Consider the following 17,850-nt stretch of genomic DNA (forward strand, 5'->3'; position numbering starts at 1 on the left):
AAGGAATGGCAAATAAATAATTCGAGATCTTTAATCTTGACTTGTAAAATGTTTTATATCTTGACAATTTATTTCCTTTTTAATTCCTTTATTCTTGTTGTTCGTTTCTTGTTTTTAATTGACAAATAACTTATCCTAAAGTAGAAATAATTGCCGGATTACTTGAAATTGTTCGAACCCTTTTTAGAAGGTTTAAAATATAAAGAAAAATAAATATTAAAGAAAAATGTTTGAAAAAAAAAACAATAATAAACAATTTATTAAAGCAAAAATAAAATATCAAAATAAAACATACAAACAACCATTCAAGAATGAAAGTCAACCAAGTCATACCAAATAATGAGGATAGTTTTGTAAACAAATATAGTTATACCTCTTTCAATAAGGATTATTCCAACTTTATCGCCGTTCTTGATAATGGTAAGATCGGGAATGAAATTGATGACTGCAATAATAATTATGCAAACAAAAATAATTATATCAAAGTATATGATAGTAATCCGATCCAATTCAAATTATCCATAGAATCCATCAATTGTTATAAATGCAAAATTTTGAACCGTAGTAATTTTATCATTTATATTGATAATTTTAATAAGAATCACGTATATGTATGGGATGATATCAAACAAAATAATATTATCAAAATGGAATTCAATGAATCAGTCCAAGATATATTTATAAGTAAAAAAAATATCATTATTGTATTCATAGATTTTATTGAAATATATACGTTTAATAAAACCCCACGTAGAATAAATGTTAATAAGATAGATATGTTACCTCGAGGACAGGTTGATTTTATTGAGCTACCCAATAATGGATCCAAAATATGTTACATCTCTAATAGGAACCCTACACAAGTTTATTGCTTAAATATTCGCCCAGATGGGAATACAGTTGAAGATATCCAAATCATTAAAGCTCACAAGACTCATCAAGTCCAACTGATTCGTTTTAATAGTGGTGGACAATATCTAGCCACATGCTCTAAAAAGGGTACCGTGATACGCATCTTTAATAGCGATACCACACAACTAATCAAAGAATATAGACGTGGCAGTGATCAAGCAACAATATTTGATATGTCATTCAATTTAACTAATGAATATCTGGCAGTCGTGTCTGATAAGGATACTATACATATCTATCAAACTGAAAAGGAAAGTAATCATCGTAGTAGTAGTAGTAGTAATCATAGCCACAATCACAATCACAGTATGACAAGTAATGAATATTTCGGCCATACTTGGTCCAATGGCAGAATACGACTACATCGAATGGGTCATAACAATGCCACAGCTCATAAGGGAAGTATTAGGGAACAATGCAAATTAGGTTGGAGTGGGAATGCTTTAATTGTTCTATGGGCTCGCAGTGGAATATGGGAGAAATACGTGTGCATTGAAAATAAATGGGTACGAGAAGCCATTCGAGAAATATAACCGTTGCAAATTCATAGTTATACATTACTATATACGTAACGGCATCATATTTATAGCTGAACCATTCAACGAAAGGAACATTTCTCTACATTCCTTAGCATTATTGAAAGTGATCAACCTTCTTGTATCATCTAATGGATACAATTTTTTATAATTGAATAGATATAAATAATTTTGAATGAATTTGACTGATACATTTTTCGCCACATCATTTAAAATGGCGGTCCTGGATTCTAATTCAAATAAAAGCTTCAAATCTTTTAGGTGGGTCGGTATAGGGGAACATTGATGATATTTTGCTAAAGTTAGAAAGTATTTCTCAAAACTCAACAACATTTCTGCATATGTATTTTCGTTAAATTTTTTCAAGCCATTGGAACGAGAGATGGACCAAATCATCCCAGTATGTCGAAGTGATTCTGGATGTCTCAATGGAACCAATAATTCAGAATATTCTTGTGAATTATCCCATGTTAAGGAATCAAAAGATTTCCCCGAACCTGCCTCACTACGATGATAATTTGATATATTTAATTGTTGTATTTCATTTTTATCAAAACACTCCGATCTAAGGACATTTATAATCGGCTTTGGTTTCTGATCTCTTACCTGCTTCAGCACTGAATGAATAATTGATTTACTATTCTTGCTAACTGACATTATTATTACGATGACTGGCTACTGTGACTCCGATATACTCTCACGTTTCTTGTATAGAAACAACTGTACCCCACATCCAATAAATAGTCCCCTCATAATCCTTAATCCTGACTCTACCTATTCCTTAGTAGGCTAATTAGATTTAACCTATAATATCTGTCAGACCGATTGAAAAAAAAAATATGTATATAAAAAAGAAATTATAAAAAAATAGTCCCCACTTCAGGGTTATCCAAACCCTACCAAACCCTATTTTCTCCACATGTGAGACCTGTTCTGGCCAGATTTTGGTACCTGAAGATATGTATTCCGCGGAAATCACCTTTAATTTCCTAATATGGGCAAAGCCACGAAAAACGCCCAGCCCATTGGCCAGGCACTATCCCGATTGAGTCATAGTGCTTGTCTTTTTTCGTGTTCAGCTCTTTTTCGCGTATTGGATGTCCGTTTCAGGATATACCAGCTTGTTTCGCGTTGCTGGTTAGTTTTTTCAATAATAGTATATACAATAGCAGATGATTTTTTTTTTCAACGATGGATTGATAATAATAATAATAATAATAATAATAATAATAGTAAAAATAATAATAATAAAAAATCTTTGGCTGGTTCTACGGCATTTCTATAGGCCCTGTATGGAAATCTTTTGACATTCAAGAGGATATTACTTAAGAAACTTTGACAGAAACAATATATCCATGTTATTGTTTTTGTTATTATTATAACTGTTTTCATTATTGCTATATCTCTTTTCAATATTACCACATCTCTTTTCATTATTATTATATCTCTTTTCATTATCTGTGATTTTTTTTTATTATTGTACCTACCAGAAAAAACAAGCTTGAATTAAGATCAAATTAAGCTCGAACAGGGCTGTTTTGATCAATGGAAGTGGAGATGTCTCCATTTCTGTTCAGTGTCTACTGGGCTGGTGTGCTTATTTGCCAATTAACTATCTTGTTACTTGCCAATCAATTTAGCTTCGACACAAACTTTCTATAACGCTTGCTATCCTTATTCCCGTCCTATTAGAAAAAGCCCTATTAAATTCGATATATTTCCTATAAGTATTCATTTGTTTTTCGTGTTTTTTTTTTTATTTTTTAATTTTTGCTTGTATTATTTTTTTTTTCTATCTATACATATCATATAAATATAGTTATATGTCTTATACCCTCTTGTTCTATATATAACAAAGTTTTTCATTATAGTTCTAAATTTATCATTTCTTAAAAATAGATTTAAGCTAATCTATTAATACCTATTTTTTAGAAAAAGAAAAAAAATTAAAAAAAAAAAGAAGAAGAGAGTACAGATCAAGGTGACTATGGCGGTACTATTTAAAAGAGCATCTTCAGATGTTGATTGTAAAGGAAAAGACAAGCATTCAAGTGAATGTGCTTTACCAGCAAGTAATACTCATTCAACTGCTGTAACTGTAGGGGTAGCAGTTGCTGTGCCAGTGGGTGTTTGTTTAATCGTATTATGTGTCATTTTAATTATTATCTATAAAAGAAGTAAACGTGAGGAGAAAGAAGAATTAGGATTCGATAAAGATAGTTCAGCATTTATCAATGATCAACAAAATCAACAACGCCACTCTTATAAGAAAAATATTTATAAACAACAATTACAAAATCAAATGCAACCTCATATGGCTAATCAAATTAATTATAGTTTCACCACTTATAACGATACAAATTCGTCATTTTTCAATGAAAAATATTATTCAAATAGTCAAAGTATGGAACATTTCCCTAAACCACCACCAACTCTATTCAATAGTACTGTTACAAGCACCAGTGATTCTGGTTCCGATCCTTTCCCATTACCAGATGGTAGTGATACAGAATCATTAAAGAATTTCGCTAGAAGTGCTGCAAGAAATGATCAGATGGGTGGGTATTCATTAGCTACTACTCAAAGTAATAATACTTCATCACCAATGAAAATAACAAAAGAGATGAGAGGGAAATCAGGGCTTTCATTTAAAAATGAACATTTTGAGTTCGAATTAGAAAATCCATCTACATCAAAATTGAATTCCAATGGTAATAATAAAGCAAAAAATATTTCTACTGAATATGACGATGAGAGTTATGCCTCAAATACATTGTCTCCTCATGAAGAAGAAAGTATTAAAAGAATGAAAAGTATTTATGATGTTTATTTAGACAAAAATAAACAAAGCATCAACGATGAAAAGCTAAAAAATAAGATCAAGGAAGAAATTAATGAATTACCAGATGATCATACTTCTTTACAAGAAGATATTCAACGTGATGGTTCAGAAGAAAATATTCAATATATGTTTAATGATGAAATTGATAATATTCCAACGACAGATAACCATGACACTACTTTAAACAATAATGAATCTGAGTCTTCCATGTTGAAAAAAGATTTCGAATATACTAATAGAAACACAATTATTGAAGGTGATATGACTGCTGTTCAGGATGATTCATTTACTACTTCTTCACAACCTATGATGAATCCTAAAAATTCAAGTGTATTACAATTAAATAAAAATCTAAGTTCAATTAGAGCTCCTTCTTCTATTTATTCAGAAGTTCCCCAAATGAGCATAACTGATCAATCTTTTAAAAAACAGTCCTATGTCTATCAGTATAATCAAGATTCTCAATATGGCTACCAAGATTCCCAAAGTCAATATCAGGATCCTCAATATGCATACCAAGATCCTCAGTATCAATACCAAGATCCACAACAGTATCCACAACAGTATCCACAACAGTATCCACAACAGTACCCTCAACAATATAATAATTTTGATAATGCTAGTATTCAAAATTCTATGCAATATAGTTATCAAGATTATTCAAATAACATGGGTTATTATGCACCACAAAATTTACAATTTAGTCACCCTCAAACTTTGGAAAGTATTGCCGAATTGCCTACCCCAACAAAATTGGTAGGCTCACCTTCTTCTTTGTCATTGACTTCTTTCAAACGTAAACCAAAACAACCACAGTTGATGCATTTACAAACTGTTAGAATCAATGGTACAGCTTTAAATCCTATGGATCACCCAGGAATGTTTTATTCACCAACAGATTCTACTTCAAGCCAACAACAGCAATTCTTGATGCAACCACAATATACAACACAAAAACAAGCAGCAAATGCAAATGGTGAACTAATCCCAATGCCACATCATATGAGGAAAAGTATTGTTATGACCGATCCATCTGCATTATCCATTGCTAATCGTTATAAACCAGCAGGGTCTTTACGTAATTTCAGCAATGTCTCAAGATCAAATACAATGACTAATATGTCACAAATGAGTATTCCAACTATGCAACATGATCAAAGAGTTAGCGGTTTATTAGAAATAACTGATACTCTTCAACCACCAAGTGTTGGCCAAATATTACCTCACCACGGGGACAATGATGAATTAAGAAGACAATTAGGTACATCACATAACTACAATGTCAACTAATTAATTTTTTTAATTCTCACCTTTTCCATGCATTTAACTTCATTGTTTCCTTCAATTCTTTTCCTTTCCCTGTAATTAATATTTTTCTACCCCATTCACCTTTTTTCACTTCTCACGCTTTTACTTTCTACTTCAGCTATGGTTTTATATTTATTATTACTCTCCTCTATTTTCTACCTTCATTTCCTTTTATAATCTTCCTCACATCAAGCATAGTCGTTATATGGTAACTTAATTACAGATAACTTCATAACAATCGCATTTTCGCATACATCCATGCATTAACTGAACTTCACCATTTTATTTGCAGATTTTTCATCTCTACTTTTTACTACATTTGTATTTATATTTTTTTTCACATACTGGTTTATATGATAAACGTTCACAATTTTTTTCTCTTTATTTTCTTTCACTACAATAGGTTATGTTATATATATTATGCTAGGATTTTTTGTAATATTTATTTATTAAAAAATAAAAGATAATTAAATTTTTGTTTCTTTAATGATATTTTTTTGTTGCTGACTCCTTGATATAACATCTATTATTATACGGTTTATAACTGGCATTATTTTTTTAGTAGCTCCGGACGCTATTAAAGAGATTAGGTATATATAAAAAAAATAATAAGGTCAAGTATAGCTTTCATAAAGAAGATTAAATATTGAATAAAACACAAATACCAATCAAGCAAAAACAAATTCCTTTTATTGTACAACTATTTATAGATACACTACACAACTATGGTTGGAATACGTTTATTTTCAAGCACTGCAAAGGTTTTATCCCATATTGGATCTGCTCCAATCACAGTAAATTCAGACACTCAAATTCTTTTATCAACTATTAAAAATCCTAGAATTGTTAGAAAAGGCCCAACCTCTATGATCTTAAGTAACAATGTTGATATCAAAGGTCCAAAGGGGACTTTATCGCTTCCGATTCCAGATTTTGTAACTGTTAAAGAGAAGGATCCAAAACAATGGATTGTTACCGTACAAAATCCAACTATTAAGATACAAAAAGCAATGTGGGGTACAGTAAGGGCATTACTGAATAACAATGTTATTGGTGTAAATAACGGCCATACTGCAACCTTAAAATTTGTAGGTACTGGTTATAGAGCTCAAATAGATGAGGAAAAAAATCGCTTATGTTGTAAAGTCGGTAAATGTGTTATGCAATCCTTACCCATACCTAAAGGCATCACAGTGACTGTGAAACAACCAACTTTAGTGTTGATTGAAGGTATTGATAAACAACAGGTGAAATTATTTGCTGCAAAAATTAGAATGTTTCATCCCCCCGAACCTTACAAGGGGAAAGGCATTTACGTTGATGATGAGACTATCAAGTTAAAGGCTAAAAAAATTAAATAGATAATACACTACATTTATTTGCATTCTCCTAAAGACATTTTGTATAAAAACGGTGGAGGATCTCAATTTTTTCGTTTTCTTTTTATGTAAAATATGAGAAATGATATTTTTTTGTAAATAATTAATAAAACAAAATAGCACACAATGAAAACTACTACATAACGTATACATTCATTTAATATATTCTGATTACCCATGCCGATGAAATATTTGGAGGTTGCTATATAGTTTTAAAATCAAATTTTGTAACTGAAATATTTTTCTACACGTGATATTTTTGACGCTCTCAACTTTCGACTTGAAATTCTCTTAAGCAATTCCTTAAAAAATTAGTTAAACACCTTAAATACACAAAATGAATTTAAAGTAAAAGATACCTATATATTTAAAACGATTACTAAAGAAGTGTATAATAATTCAATAACAAAGGTTCTACAACATTGTTGGTAGGATAATTAAATATGTCAAAATTTCTTCATAGCATATCAAAAATAATACCAATCAGACACATGTCAACAAGGGCATCTCTGATTGCTCCTAGTGTAGTAAACACTCCAGAATCAATTCCACCAACCATTACACAATCTGTAACAGCAGCTCATAAACGTAAATGGCTTCCTAATAGATGTGGCGTGGTCGCACAAAAGGTAGGGATGAAAGCTTATTTTAATAAAGAGACTGGTGAAAGAATGCCATGCACTGTTCTTCTTCTAGATAATGTCGAAGTGCTATTACACAGAACTATAAAAGAAAATGGTTACACCGCTTGTCAAGTTGGTTATGGGTCCAAAAACCCAGATAAAGTTACAAGACAAATGCTTGGACATTTTGCAAGCCATAATGTTAATCCTAAAGAGCGTGTATCTGAATTTAGAGTACGCTCAAAATCTGGCTTATTAAAAGTAGGAACAAATATCTTACCAAGTTTTTTCAAAGTTGGTCAATTTGTTGATTTAAAATCAGTAAGTAAAGGTAAAGGATTTGCAGGTGTTATGAAACGTCATAATTTCAAAGGTCAAGGTGCATCTCATGGTACATCTTTAACTCATAGACATGGTGGTTCTTATGGTCAAAACCAAGATCCAGGTAGAGTCTTACCGGGGAAGAAAATGCCTGGTAGAATGGGTGGCAAGCAAGTTACTATACAGAATGCAAAGGTTTTGGAAGTCGATGATGAAAACGGAGTTATATTAGTTAAAGGCCCAGTAGCTGGACCAAAGGGTTCATATGTTAAAATCCAAGATTCGATAAAGAAGCCCTTTAATCCTGCCGATTTTTATAACTAGATAGGCCAATGCATGTAATTAAAAATAATAAAATAAGTACATATCTAGAGGTATTTATATTATATATGTAAAAAATTAAATATATTCACTTGTAAATACAGATATTTTGCATTTTTGAACAAAGAAAATATATATTTTATTCTTCCCTGTACTTTTATAAGTAAAGGATCAAAGATTCACATTTGTTTGTAATGTAATGGTAGAATGATTTTTTATAATTATTAAATATTAATTTTGTATATTAATATATATGTAAAGACGTATTTATACAATTTTTATTTCATTGTTTTCATGATTTTTTTTTCTTTAATGTTTAAAAAAAATTCTTTTTCAAGATATGTGTATATGTTTCTTGATATGATATGTTTTATGTTGATATATTATATGGTGTCATTTAGCCTAATAGTTTTTAGATACGAGGTACGGATTTTATTAGCAGTATCATTACATTAGTCATCCATTTCAGAAGGTTTTAGTAAACCACCAATCTTGGCGGCTCTTTCTTTATCTAATTTATTCTTTTCTTGTAAAGCATTTTCTCTATCTTCTGTGAATAAATAATCTGTAGGATCACCACCAACTTCTTTAATTTGAACAAAGAAGTCTCTTAGTGTAGCTCTGAATGAATTATAATCTTTAAATTGTTTTGTTAGCACAGATAAGAAACTAACTAATTGATCTCTTGTTAGATGTGGGAAGGCATTACTTAGCATATTACCTAAAAATTCATTCAAGTAAACTTGATTCGAAGTACCTTGTGGAGCATCCCCTTGCTTATATAATGGGACAGTGATTTTATTTTCTTCAACTAATGCAATTAATTTCATTAATAATAATGATTGTTTTGAGAAACCTGACTTATGATCTGGATCAGTTAAAACGAAAAATGTTTCACTAATGAAAATGAAAAAATAATTTTCGTAGAAACCACTAGCAAAATCTGGTCTTGTAACTGATAACTTGTCAATGTTATCAACCAAATCAATAGCAATTTGCAAACCATTAACTTCAACATCTCTATTAATATGCTTAAATGCCCAACAGATTGCGTCCACAAATAACTTAAATGCTGCAGGTGGCAATTGTAACAAAGCATTAAATGATTTTTCGTTAATAGCACGTAATAATTTATAAAATTCAACACGATGCTCAGGATATTCAGTAAAATCCTTATTAATCATATTTAATGTACAATCAAACACACTTTGTAAGATTAAAATAACACCTTGAGGAATCATTGGTCCAACTTTATTAACAACAGTAGTCATACAATTCAATACTTCTGCATCTCTTGCATCCGGTGTATTGTTCATATAATCTTCTAGAACTGCATTTAATAATGGTTCTACTAAAACTTTGACAACATCATCTAGATTTTTAGCCTTTGCAATGTAAGTTTCTACCAATTTTAGAATTTCTTTCTTGATGGTTCTTAAACCACGAACTTTTGGAGTCTTTGTTGCGATTATTCCTTCTTTTGATACTTGATCAGAAATCATTGAAGAAACTGCAGTGTATAACCCTAACATATTATAATAAATATGGCCTAATTGAGAGTAAAAATCAGGCCCCATGGAAGTACAAACAGCAACATTTGTTTTGATCACATTAGCAATGATCTTCACAGTTTCTGGATCTAATAATAATGCTGGATTTTCATTTGATTGTTGGACAATTGCATCCCAAGCCATATTTGGTAGTTGCATCAAATCAGATAATAATCTATCTCTTTCTGCTTGTTGCCTTTCTTCACTTACGATTAAACCACAAGCTCTGTAGAATGTATGCACTTGTTGAGGTTGTAAATCAGCTGTTGTTTCTTGGATATTTCTGATGATATCCTGAATAAAAGGTTCAGATTCACGTTGTTGTTGAATGACAAAATGGTATTTACATTTTTGGACAATTTTGATGAAAGTATCACATGCCATGTCTTGCACACCTTCATGAGTTTCATGCATAAATTCGAATAATTTTATAACAACTGTCTTTAAGAAATTCCAGTGAGCTCTTAAAAATCTTGGATATTGACCCACCACATACATAATATTTGAAGCTACCACTGCCTTATTATCTTTGCCCCTCTTTTTATCAGTTAAAGCTAAAAGATCCTTGATAACAGTGACAACAAATCTCTTTTCAGTATCTTCAGCCATAGTACCTGAGATTGAACCAATAGCCCAACATAAGGTATTGATATTATGCCAAGACCATTCCGAACCATCCAATTGTCTTGATAATTTATTAATCATAATTTCTTCAGTATCTATGACATCTAAATGAGTTAAATAAACCAAGACTTCTCTTTCTGATTTATATAATTGAATGGTATCTGATTCTTTAACAAATTCTCTAACAATTTCACCTTCATCATTTTCTACAATTAAAACTTCTTCTGGTCTAACCATATTTTCAATAATGACCCATCTTAATTGTGAACAAACACCATCATAAATGTGTTTTTTCAAAGGAAATTTTTTCAAGAATTCAGGATTTGGAGCACCACCTTTGGATGACAGTGGCTGAGCACCCATAGATAATTGCATTAATGGATTCATTTGGTTTTGTGGTAATTGTTCAATTTCTAAGAATAAATTAGATACTAAATTATTCCAATAATCTAAAGTGGTTTTAAATAATTCTCTTTCTTCAATTTTAGATAATTGAATCAAAAATTGATGTGATTGTAGTAGTAAATCTCTTAAGGATTCATCAGTTTCTAATAATGATCTATGATTTGATAAATAAGTAGTTAAAAACATTGCAAAATCTTGTAAGAATGATTGATCATTACCATTTGCAGTTTTATAGGTAGATTTTAAATCAGTAGACACCGGGAACACATTTGAAGAGATTTGATTGATAGTATTTTGAAATAACATTATAGTTTTAGATTTCATTTCTAAACTTTCATTGGAATTATTATTAATTACTAAGTTCAAACTAGAAATTTCTGTTAAACATTTTAATGTAATGGCTCTTGTATCACTTGATATTAAAAATTTATTACTTAATAATTCAATTAGATTTGTTTCATAAACATAAATAGGTGGGATCCAATATAAATATCTCAGTAAAGATTCCAAGGCAGATACCACTAAAGGTACAGAAGAGCCTTGCTCTAGAACTTGATAACATAATTTAAAGATTTGTTCAAATTCTTTGGACATTGATGTTTTTAAATGTTGAGCTTTTGCCTGAGTCAATTGTTCATCTGAAAAATTAAAAACTTCTTCTGATAATAATTTCAATATAATCATATTATTTTCACAAACATTAGGAGATGAAGTGGAACTACTAATTAATTCAGGAATGAAATTTGGCCAATTCTGTGGCCATTCTTGTTTTAAGATTTGCACCAAAGTCAAATCAGATTTATTAATCAAATTCTTTTGGGATCTGAAAAGGGTGTTATCTTGACACATGGAAATGATCATACCGACAATGAAATTTCTAATACCAATTCTTTGATCAGCAGGTAATAATTTCCATTTAGTAGTGATCAATTTATCCATGATTGATAACCCAATGAATTTCGTTTGTGGATTATTTGACAATTGTAAGATTTTATCTGCACGTTGCCAAGCATCTGGATGATCTTGGAATTTCGTTAATACATCTTGAGCTTGTTTCTGTTGTTGGCCAGAACCTTTATATAGAGTATCCACTACGGAATCTAATAGATTGATATCCAAATCTTTTGAGAAATCTAAAATGCCTTCCATGCTATAGTGCTGTAATGATGATAAGTGGTGCAGGAAATAAACAGTCAAATTAAATCGTACTTTTGCTAAGAATTTTTAATCTTCTTCACTTTTTTTTATTTTATTTTATTTAATAATAGTTTTTATATTCTCCTTCTTAGGTTTTTGTTTTTTTTACCAAAATCTACTGTTTCTTCTTATCTTAAACTTAATGAGATCTTTCGAGACTAAAAAAAATTTTTTTCCTGGATACGCTCTTCTTAATTTGTATACTTCTGGAAAAGAATGAGTAGATATACCAAGTAATATTTTTGCTATATTTAATAAGAAAGAATCAAAAAAAAAATTTATTTTATTAAGTATAGAATTGACACGATAGATTTTCAAGGGTAAAAGTAAGATATTTTTTGTTCTTCTTTTACAATTTTCTTATTGTATAAAATTTAAGTTAACAAATTTCATTCTAAATTTTCCTTTTAGATAGTTTAAGCAGAAAATCAGAAAACTGAAAATTAATGGAAAAATTTGAAAATTTCCTCGAATTAATTTTAGCCACGTGCCATTACAATTATCATTTGTTCTTTTTAATAGCAATTTGATAAAAAAATATCACAAAAAAGTAGCGCAAGTGGTTTAGTGGTAAAATCCAACGTTGCCATCGTTGGGCCCCCGGTTCGATTCCGGGCTTGCGCATATATTTATTTTTTACACCGAATTCTCAAAAGAATCACCAATACATCCTGATTAACATGTGTAACTACATTAATTTTTTGATCAGCGGCTAAATTAACTCTTGACAGCTTCTTTGTCAGGCAAATATATTATTTTTATATCTTTTTCTTGGGTGCACTACTGTCTTTCTTGGTGTTCCGCCAACCAGCTGCCGCATCGGGAAAGATCACTGCACCCGGAAATACCCACAACGGTATCAGTCCGGATTAATTACTAGATAGCCACATATCATATATATTAAAAAGATGATTATTTAAGAATAGACATATTATTTTTGATTAAATAAAAAGTTTATATCTATATTTTAAATTCATCTAATGATAAGATAAAAGACTCGATGGATGTATAACGACGCTCGCATCAGACTTCTATGTTTTTTTTCTCATTCAATATCTAATTTTCCCTTTACATTTGATAGTAATAATAATATATATCATTAATTATCTTTGAAATTAAAAAAAGAGATAAGATTAAAAAAAAAAATATAACAGTATCAACGACTTAATGTTGAATCGTACGGTTATAATTTCGTTCTTTCATCGTTGGGTAGAAACATCTATTGCGGAATATTTAGATGTTTCTACCGACAAAGATTCTTCTTACTTCTCTGTAACCAAGATGCCCTCTGAGAAGAAGAAAAAAATTCTGCACAACGTATATCTATCTTCTATCTATTCTTTCCTTATAGCGAGTACGTTGATCACTATGGTTTTACCATTTATATATTATTTGTCGTTAACCAAGAATTATTTTAAATTTATTCATTATTTCAATCATCATCATATCATTGGTAAAAAGTCGTTAATCCATAGAGATGCTTCCATGTATCATAACAAGTCATTACGGTTATGTGTCTTTTGGTTCCTATTTGCTCTAATAGCAAATTTGTATAAAGCACATTTTGATCTGATGATTATTACCAAGAGAGCTGGAAGAATCGCGGTGGCTCTCATGCCTCCCTTGTTGTTTTTAACGTTAAGACCTTCTCCTTTACCCAAGATATTATATTTATGCTTGTTACCGATGCATAAATGGATCTCAAGGATCGTAGTCTTACAATCCTTATTCCATACAATCATGTATACCTGGTATATGGTTTCGATGGGGACCTTCAGTGTAAAAATTAGGAAACTAGCAAACGTTTATGGTGTTATTGCTATGGTACTTTTCATTGTGATTGCTATTACATCATTACAGGTAGTTAGAAGGAATAATTATAGATTATTTTATTATGTTCATTATATTTCTACTTGGCTGACAGTGGTCTTGCTTTATTTCCATGCAAGACCAGGCGTTCCATTTTTTACTGGTTTGAATTGTACGATTCTATCATTTCAAATATTCTATAGATTATATTTAACCAAAACCACCAAGATTACCACCATACCTGTATCACCAACTATCACTATAGTTGAATTCCCATTAACTAAATTAAGGAAAAAACCTAAATTGCCAGCTGCACATATCAGAATTTCCATTAAACATAAAAATATATTTAGGAGAGTTATCTCATGGATTATTCCATATCAACATCCTTTCACTATTGCTTCTTTACCAGATGATAATATTGTTAGATTAATCATTAGAAATGGGAATTTCCCCTTGATTTCAAATCAAGACTACTATGTTACTGGTGTCTTTGACCCTGAATTGCCCTTTGTAGAAAACACAAACCAAAATATCATACCTCAATGTTCTCCTTTGAATAACTATAATATCACAGTCAAGAGAGTCTTGATGTGTGTAGGTGGTTCAGCAATTTCATTCGCTCTACCCTTGCTGAGAATTTTGAATTATAATGGTGTTAATGTAAGATTAATTTGGGTATCAAGAGACTTTAGAGATTTGAAACTATTGAACCATTTTAAAAATAATTGTCAAGGTTTAGAAATTTATATTAGTGGATGTTCTGGTGACGAAAGAGATATTGAAATTGGTTATGAAGATATTTTATCTACTACAATTTCAAATACAAATTCAAATTCAAACTCAAACTCAAATTCAAATTCAGATGAAATTGAAGATGAAGAATTAGATGAAGTTTCACCCTTAGCTGGAGTAAAACCACATGCTTATTATGGCAATTTATCATCTAATCTAACCAATAATTCTTCAAATTTACTGCATTTTTGTTCAAATCTGAAAAGCATTACAGAAAATACACCGTTATCTTTAACAAATAATAATAATACTACAAATTATCATGCCTTTGCTAATTGTGATGAATGCCCTGCAAAGGAAATAGATTTCACTATGGATAGTTGTTTAGTTGGTGGAATCGACCAAGAAGATGAAATTGATTTTACTCAAACTTTTTCTGCTAATTCTAAAAATTATAAAAAAAATTCAAATAATCAAAATTTGAAAAAGTCATCAAATCATAAGACAATTACTCCTAATAAAATCATTCTTGATAAAAAATTTTATTCCACTCCAGCGACACCATTTAGAAGAAAATCAGTCATCGAAGTACCAAAATATTGTCCAAATATTGATAAGAATTCAAAACCGAAGAAATTGACAAACACGACCGTCAATTCATGTTTAAGTTCATCATCAAGAACTAGTGCAGACTTGGAAATATCACCTTCAACATCGGTAGACTCAGATCGTAAAATTATAATACCCTCGGGGATCCAAGTATATTTTGGAAGGCCAACATTGACTAGTGAACATTATAAATGGTGCATGCAACAAGATTGTAATACTCCAAGAGATGGATTTTGCCAATTGGAAAATGACCAACATTCTCATATTGAAACATTACAAAACATTTGGGTCGTTGCTGCTGGCCCAAGAGCATTGATTGAAAGTACAAGAAGATGGGCAAGTGATGGTGGTTTACATTTTTATTCCGAAGATTTCGCTATTTAATGCATCCTTCTTTTCAAATAATATTCATTAACTTTAAATTTTACTAAGAGATTGTTTGGCTCTTTTAATTAGCATTTATGAAACTATATATATATATAATTAACACTTTTCATATAAATACCTATTTATGCATTTTAATCATTTCATATTCAATAAATATATTTTATTCTTTTCTGACTGGTCTTACGAGCTTTTACTGAAGAACAGGTTGTAAATACTAACACTTTTGTTACTAATCTCAAAATATAATCTAAGTAATAGTATAATATTCTTAAATTTAGATAGCCCTCTTACTTCAATTAGTCTTTGCTGAGCTTTTGAATGGTATTTGTCTTGATTTTTTTTCCACAAATGAAATAGATTTGAACTCGCTAGGCCATCAGAACATAGTAAAAGATACTAAATTAAGAAGCTGGAACTTTTTTCTGCCATTAGAGATTAGGACCATCTCTTACAATCAACAAATACAAAATGTATTAGGACTCTTTAACTTGCTACTTATATAGTTTTTCATCATTCCGAGCTTGAATTGAGTCGCGATGAGTTCGAGATTGAAAAAAAAATATAAACATTGAAATATTTTATCACACCTAGTTTAACCTTTGAAGCTACTTCAAACAGAAAGAACTTGTTGATATCTACAAGAGTATACTTTCGCTAAATTTTAAATATGCCTAGAGATCCATTAATTGGTATTGTGGGAAAGCCATCTTCTGGTAAATCTACTACTTTGAATTCCTTAACAGATGCTGCTGCTGCAGTTGGTGCATTTCCGTTCACTACTATCGAACCTAATAAAGCTACTGGTTATCTCCAGGTAGATTGTGCTTGTTCTAGAGTGGGTAAAGAGGATCTATGTAAACCAAACTATGGTTGGTGCTCCAATGGTAAGAGACACATTCCTGTTATGTTATTGGATGTTGCAGGTTTAGTTCCAGGTGCCCATTCAGGTAGAGGTTTGGGTAATAAATTCTTAGATGATCTGAGACATGCAGATGCTTTGATTCATGTTGTAGATGTAAGTGGTACGACAGATGCAGAAGGTAAAAATACAAGAGGTTATGATCCTTTAAACGATATTGTTTGGTTGCAAGATGAAATTAGACTTTGGATCGAAGGTAATCTTAAGAAAAGATGGGGTTCTATTGTGCGTAGACATACTGCTACTAAATCTTCTGCGGTCGACACTTTACAAGCTCAATTCGGTGGTTATGGTTCTCAAGCTACAATGATTCAGAAAGCTTTAGCAAGAATTGAAGATTTACCACCTTTGGAAGAATGGGATGATGAGTGGATTACAAAAGTTGTCAAATCATTCATGATGGAGAAATTCCCAACGGTTCTAGCATTGAATAAAATGGATCATCCCGATGCTGATAAGAATGTTTCTAAAATTATGATGAAATATCCAGATACAAAAGCTGTATTAACAAGTGCAATTACAGAAGTGTTTTTAAGAAAATTGAAAAAGCAAGGTTTTATTCATTATGAAGAAGGTACAGAATTTGTTGATACTTTTGAAGATGATCCAGAGAATTTAAAAGAATTAGATGAAAAACTATTAAATAGAATAGAAAATATTAGAGATTTGGTACTTTATCGTTTCGGCTCGACAGGTGTTCTTCAAGTATTACAAGCAGCAACAGATGTTTTGGGTCTGATACCAGTCTACACAGTTAAAAATATTCAAACATTTACTGGTGGTAACGGTACTAATGTATTTAGAGATTGTTTCTTAGTTAAGAAGGGTACTCCAGTAGGTAAGGTTAGTAGATATATAATGGGTGGTGAAGTTACTATAGCTGCTATTGAGACTGTTGGAGGTATAAGAGTTAGTGAGGAAGCTGTTGTTGAACCTGGTAAAAACGATATATTAAGTTTTAAAATAGCTCCAAGAAGTACGGCTTAGTTATATAGATAGACTTCATTTTTATTGTATTATATTGGTTTTTATAAAAGAATATCTAAAAATTTTTACATTTATTCACATTTTTGTTTGGGTGAACTTCGTACAGGTTTTCATTAAAATTTCTAGATAGCTTTCAAAAAAGTTAGATCTCAATGTAAAGTCAAAGTTTAGCAAATTATTCTGCGAAGTAAAATAAATAAAACAAGATTTATCTTTTTTCAATTGTATTTAAGAGAAGTTAAGTCGCAGAAACTTCTTTACTATATGATAAAGTAGTTAGAAGTGACTGAACAAATTGAGATTTGTGATATTTGAAATAGAATACGCAAATTTCTCTTGGAGTTAAGAGAAGTTTTACATAGTCCCTTGGATTATGCGATATAGAA

General features: G+C 30.6%; 8 protein-coding genes and 1 non-coding gene across 9 annotated transcripts; 7 read left to right on the forward strand and 2 right to left on the reverse strand.

Moving 5' to 3' along the window:
• Positions 1 to 311: 311 nt before the first annotated feature.
• HSV2 (phosphatidylinositol-3,5-bisphosphate binding protein HSV2) lies at positions 312 to 1,445 on the forward strand (the record flags this gene model as incomplete). The annotated part of the gene is made up of 1 exon (XM_004179033.1): positions 312 to 1,445. The coding sequence occupies one exon, from the start codon at positions 312 to 314 to the stop codon at positions 1,443 to 1,445; it is 1,134 nt and encodes a 377-aa protein (XP_004179081.1).
• Positions 1,446 to 1,472: 27 nt separating this feature from the next.
• On the reverse strand, positions 1,473 to 2,105 carry TBLA0B07450 (uncharacterized protein; the record flags this gene model as incomplete). The annotated part of the gene is made up of 1 exon (XM_004179034.1): positions 1,473 to 2,105. One exon carries the CDS (start codon positions 2,103 to 2,105, stop codon positions 1,473 to 1,475), a length of 633 nt encoding a protein of 210 aa, XP_004179082.1.
• Positions 2,106 to 3,435: 1,330 nt separating this feature from the next.
• Positions 3,436 to 5,580, forward strand: TOS2 (Tos2p; the record flags this gene model as incomplete). The annotated part of the gene is made up of 1 exon (XM_004179035.1): positions 3,436 to 5,580. One exon carries the CDS (start codon positions 3,436 to 3,438, stop codon positions 5,578 to 5,580), a length of 2,145 nt encoding a protein of 714 aa, XP_004179083.1.
• A 743-nt stretch (positions 5,581 to 6,323) lies between these two features.
• On the forward strand, positions 6,324 to 6,959 carry MRPL6 (mitochondrial 54S ribosomal protein uL6m; the record flags this gene model as incomplete). The annotated part of the gene is made up of 1 exon (XM_004179036.1): positions 6,324 to 6,959. One exon carries the CDS (start codon positions 6,324 to 6,326, stop codon positions 6,957 to 6,959), a length of 636 nt encoding a protein of 211 aa, XP_004179084.1.
• A 461-nt stretch (positions 6,960 to 7,420) lies between these two features.
• On the forward strand, positions 7,421 to 8,245 carry MRPL9 (mitochondrial 54S ribosomal protein uL3m; the record flags this gene model as incomplete). The annotated part of the gene is made up of 1 exon (XM_004179037.1): positions 7,421 to 8,245. The coding sequence occupies one exon, from the start codon at positions 7,421 to 7,423 to the stop codon at positions 8,243 to 8,245; it is 825 nt and encodes a 274-aa protein (XP_004179085.1).
• A 449-nt stretch (positions 8,246 to 8,694) lies between these two features.
• CRM1 (exportin CRM1) lies at positions 8,695 to 11,970 on the reverse strand (the record flags this gene model as incomplete). Its single annotated transcript, XM_004179038.1, has 1 exon — positions 8,695 to 11,970. One exon carries the CDS (start codon positions 11,968 to 11,970, stop codon positions 8,695 to 8,697), a length of 3,276 nt encoding a protein of 1,091 aa, XP_004179086.1.
• Positions 11,971 to 12,571: 601 nt separating this feature from the next.
• Positions 12,572 to 12,642, forward strand: TBLA0Btrna17G. The gene has a single exon. It is a non-coding gene; the product is annotated as a tRNA-Gly (tRNA).
• Positions 12,643 to 13,185: 543 nt separating this feature from the next.
• On the forward strand, positions 13,186 to 15,555 carry FRE8 (putative ferric-chelate reductase; the record flags this gene model as incomplete). The annotated part of the gene is made up of 1 exon (XM_004179039.1): positions 13,186 to 15,555. The coding sequence occupies one exon, from the start codon at positions 13,186 to 13,188 to the stop codon at positions 15,553 to 15,555; it is 2,370 nt and encodes a 789-aa protein (XP_004179087.1).
• Positions 15,556 to 16,225: 670 nt separating this feature from the next.
• Positions 16,226 to 17,464, forward strand: TBLA0B07510 (uncharacterized protein; the record flags this gene model as incomplete). Its single annotated transcript, XM_004179040.1, has 1 exon — positions 16,226 to 17,464. One exon carries the CDS (start codon positions 16,226 to 16,228, stop codon positions 17,462 to 17,464), a length of 1,239 nt encoding a protein of 412 aa, XP_004179088.1.
• Positions 17,465 to 17,850: the final 386 nt, after the last annotated feature.

The sequence above is a fragment of the Henningerozyma blattae genome, chromosome 2 (assembly GCF_000315915.1).
Source record: "Henningerozyma blattae CBS 6284 chromosome 2, complete genome".
Classification (NCBI taxonomy): domain Eukaryota; kingdom Fungi; phylum Ascomycota; class Saccharomycetes; order Saccharomycetales; family Saccharomycetaceae; genus Henningerozyma; species Henningerozyma blattae.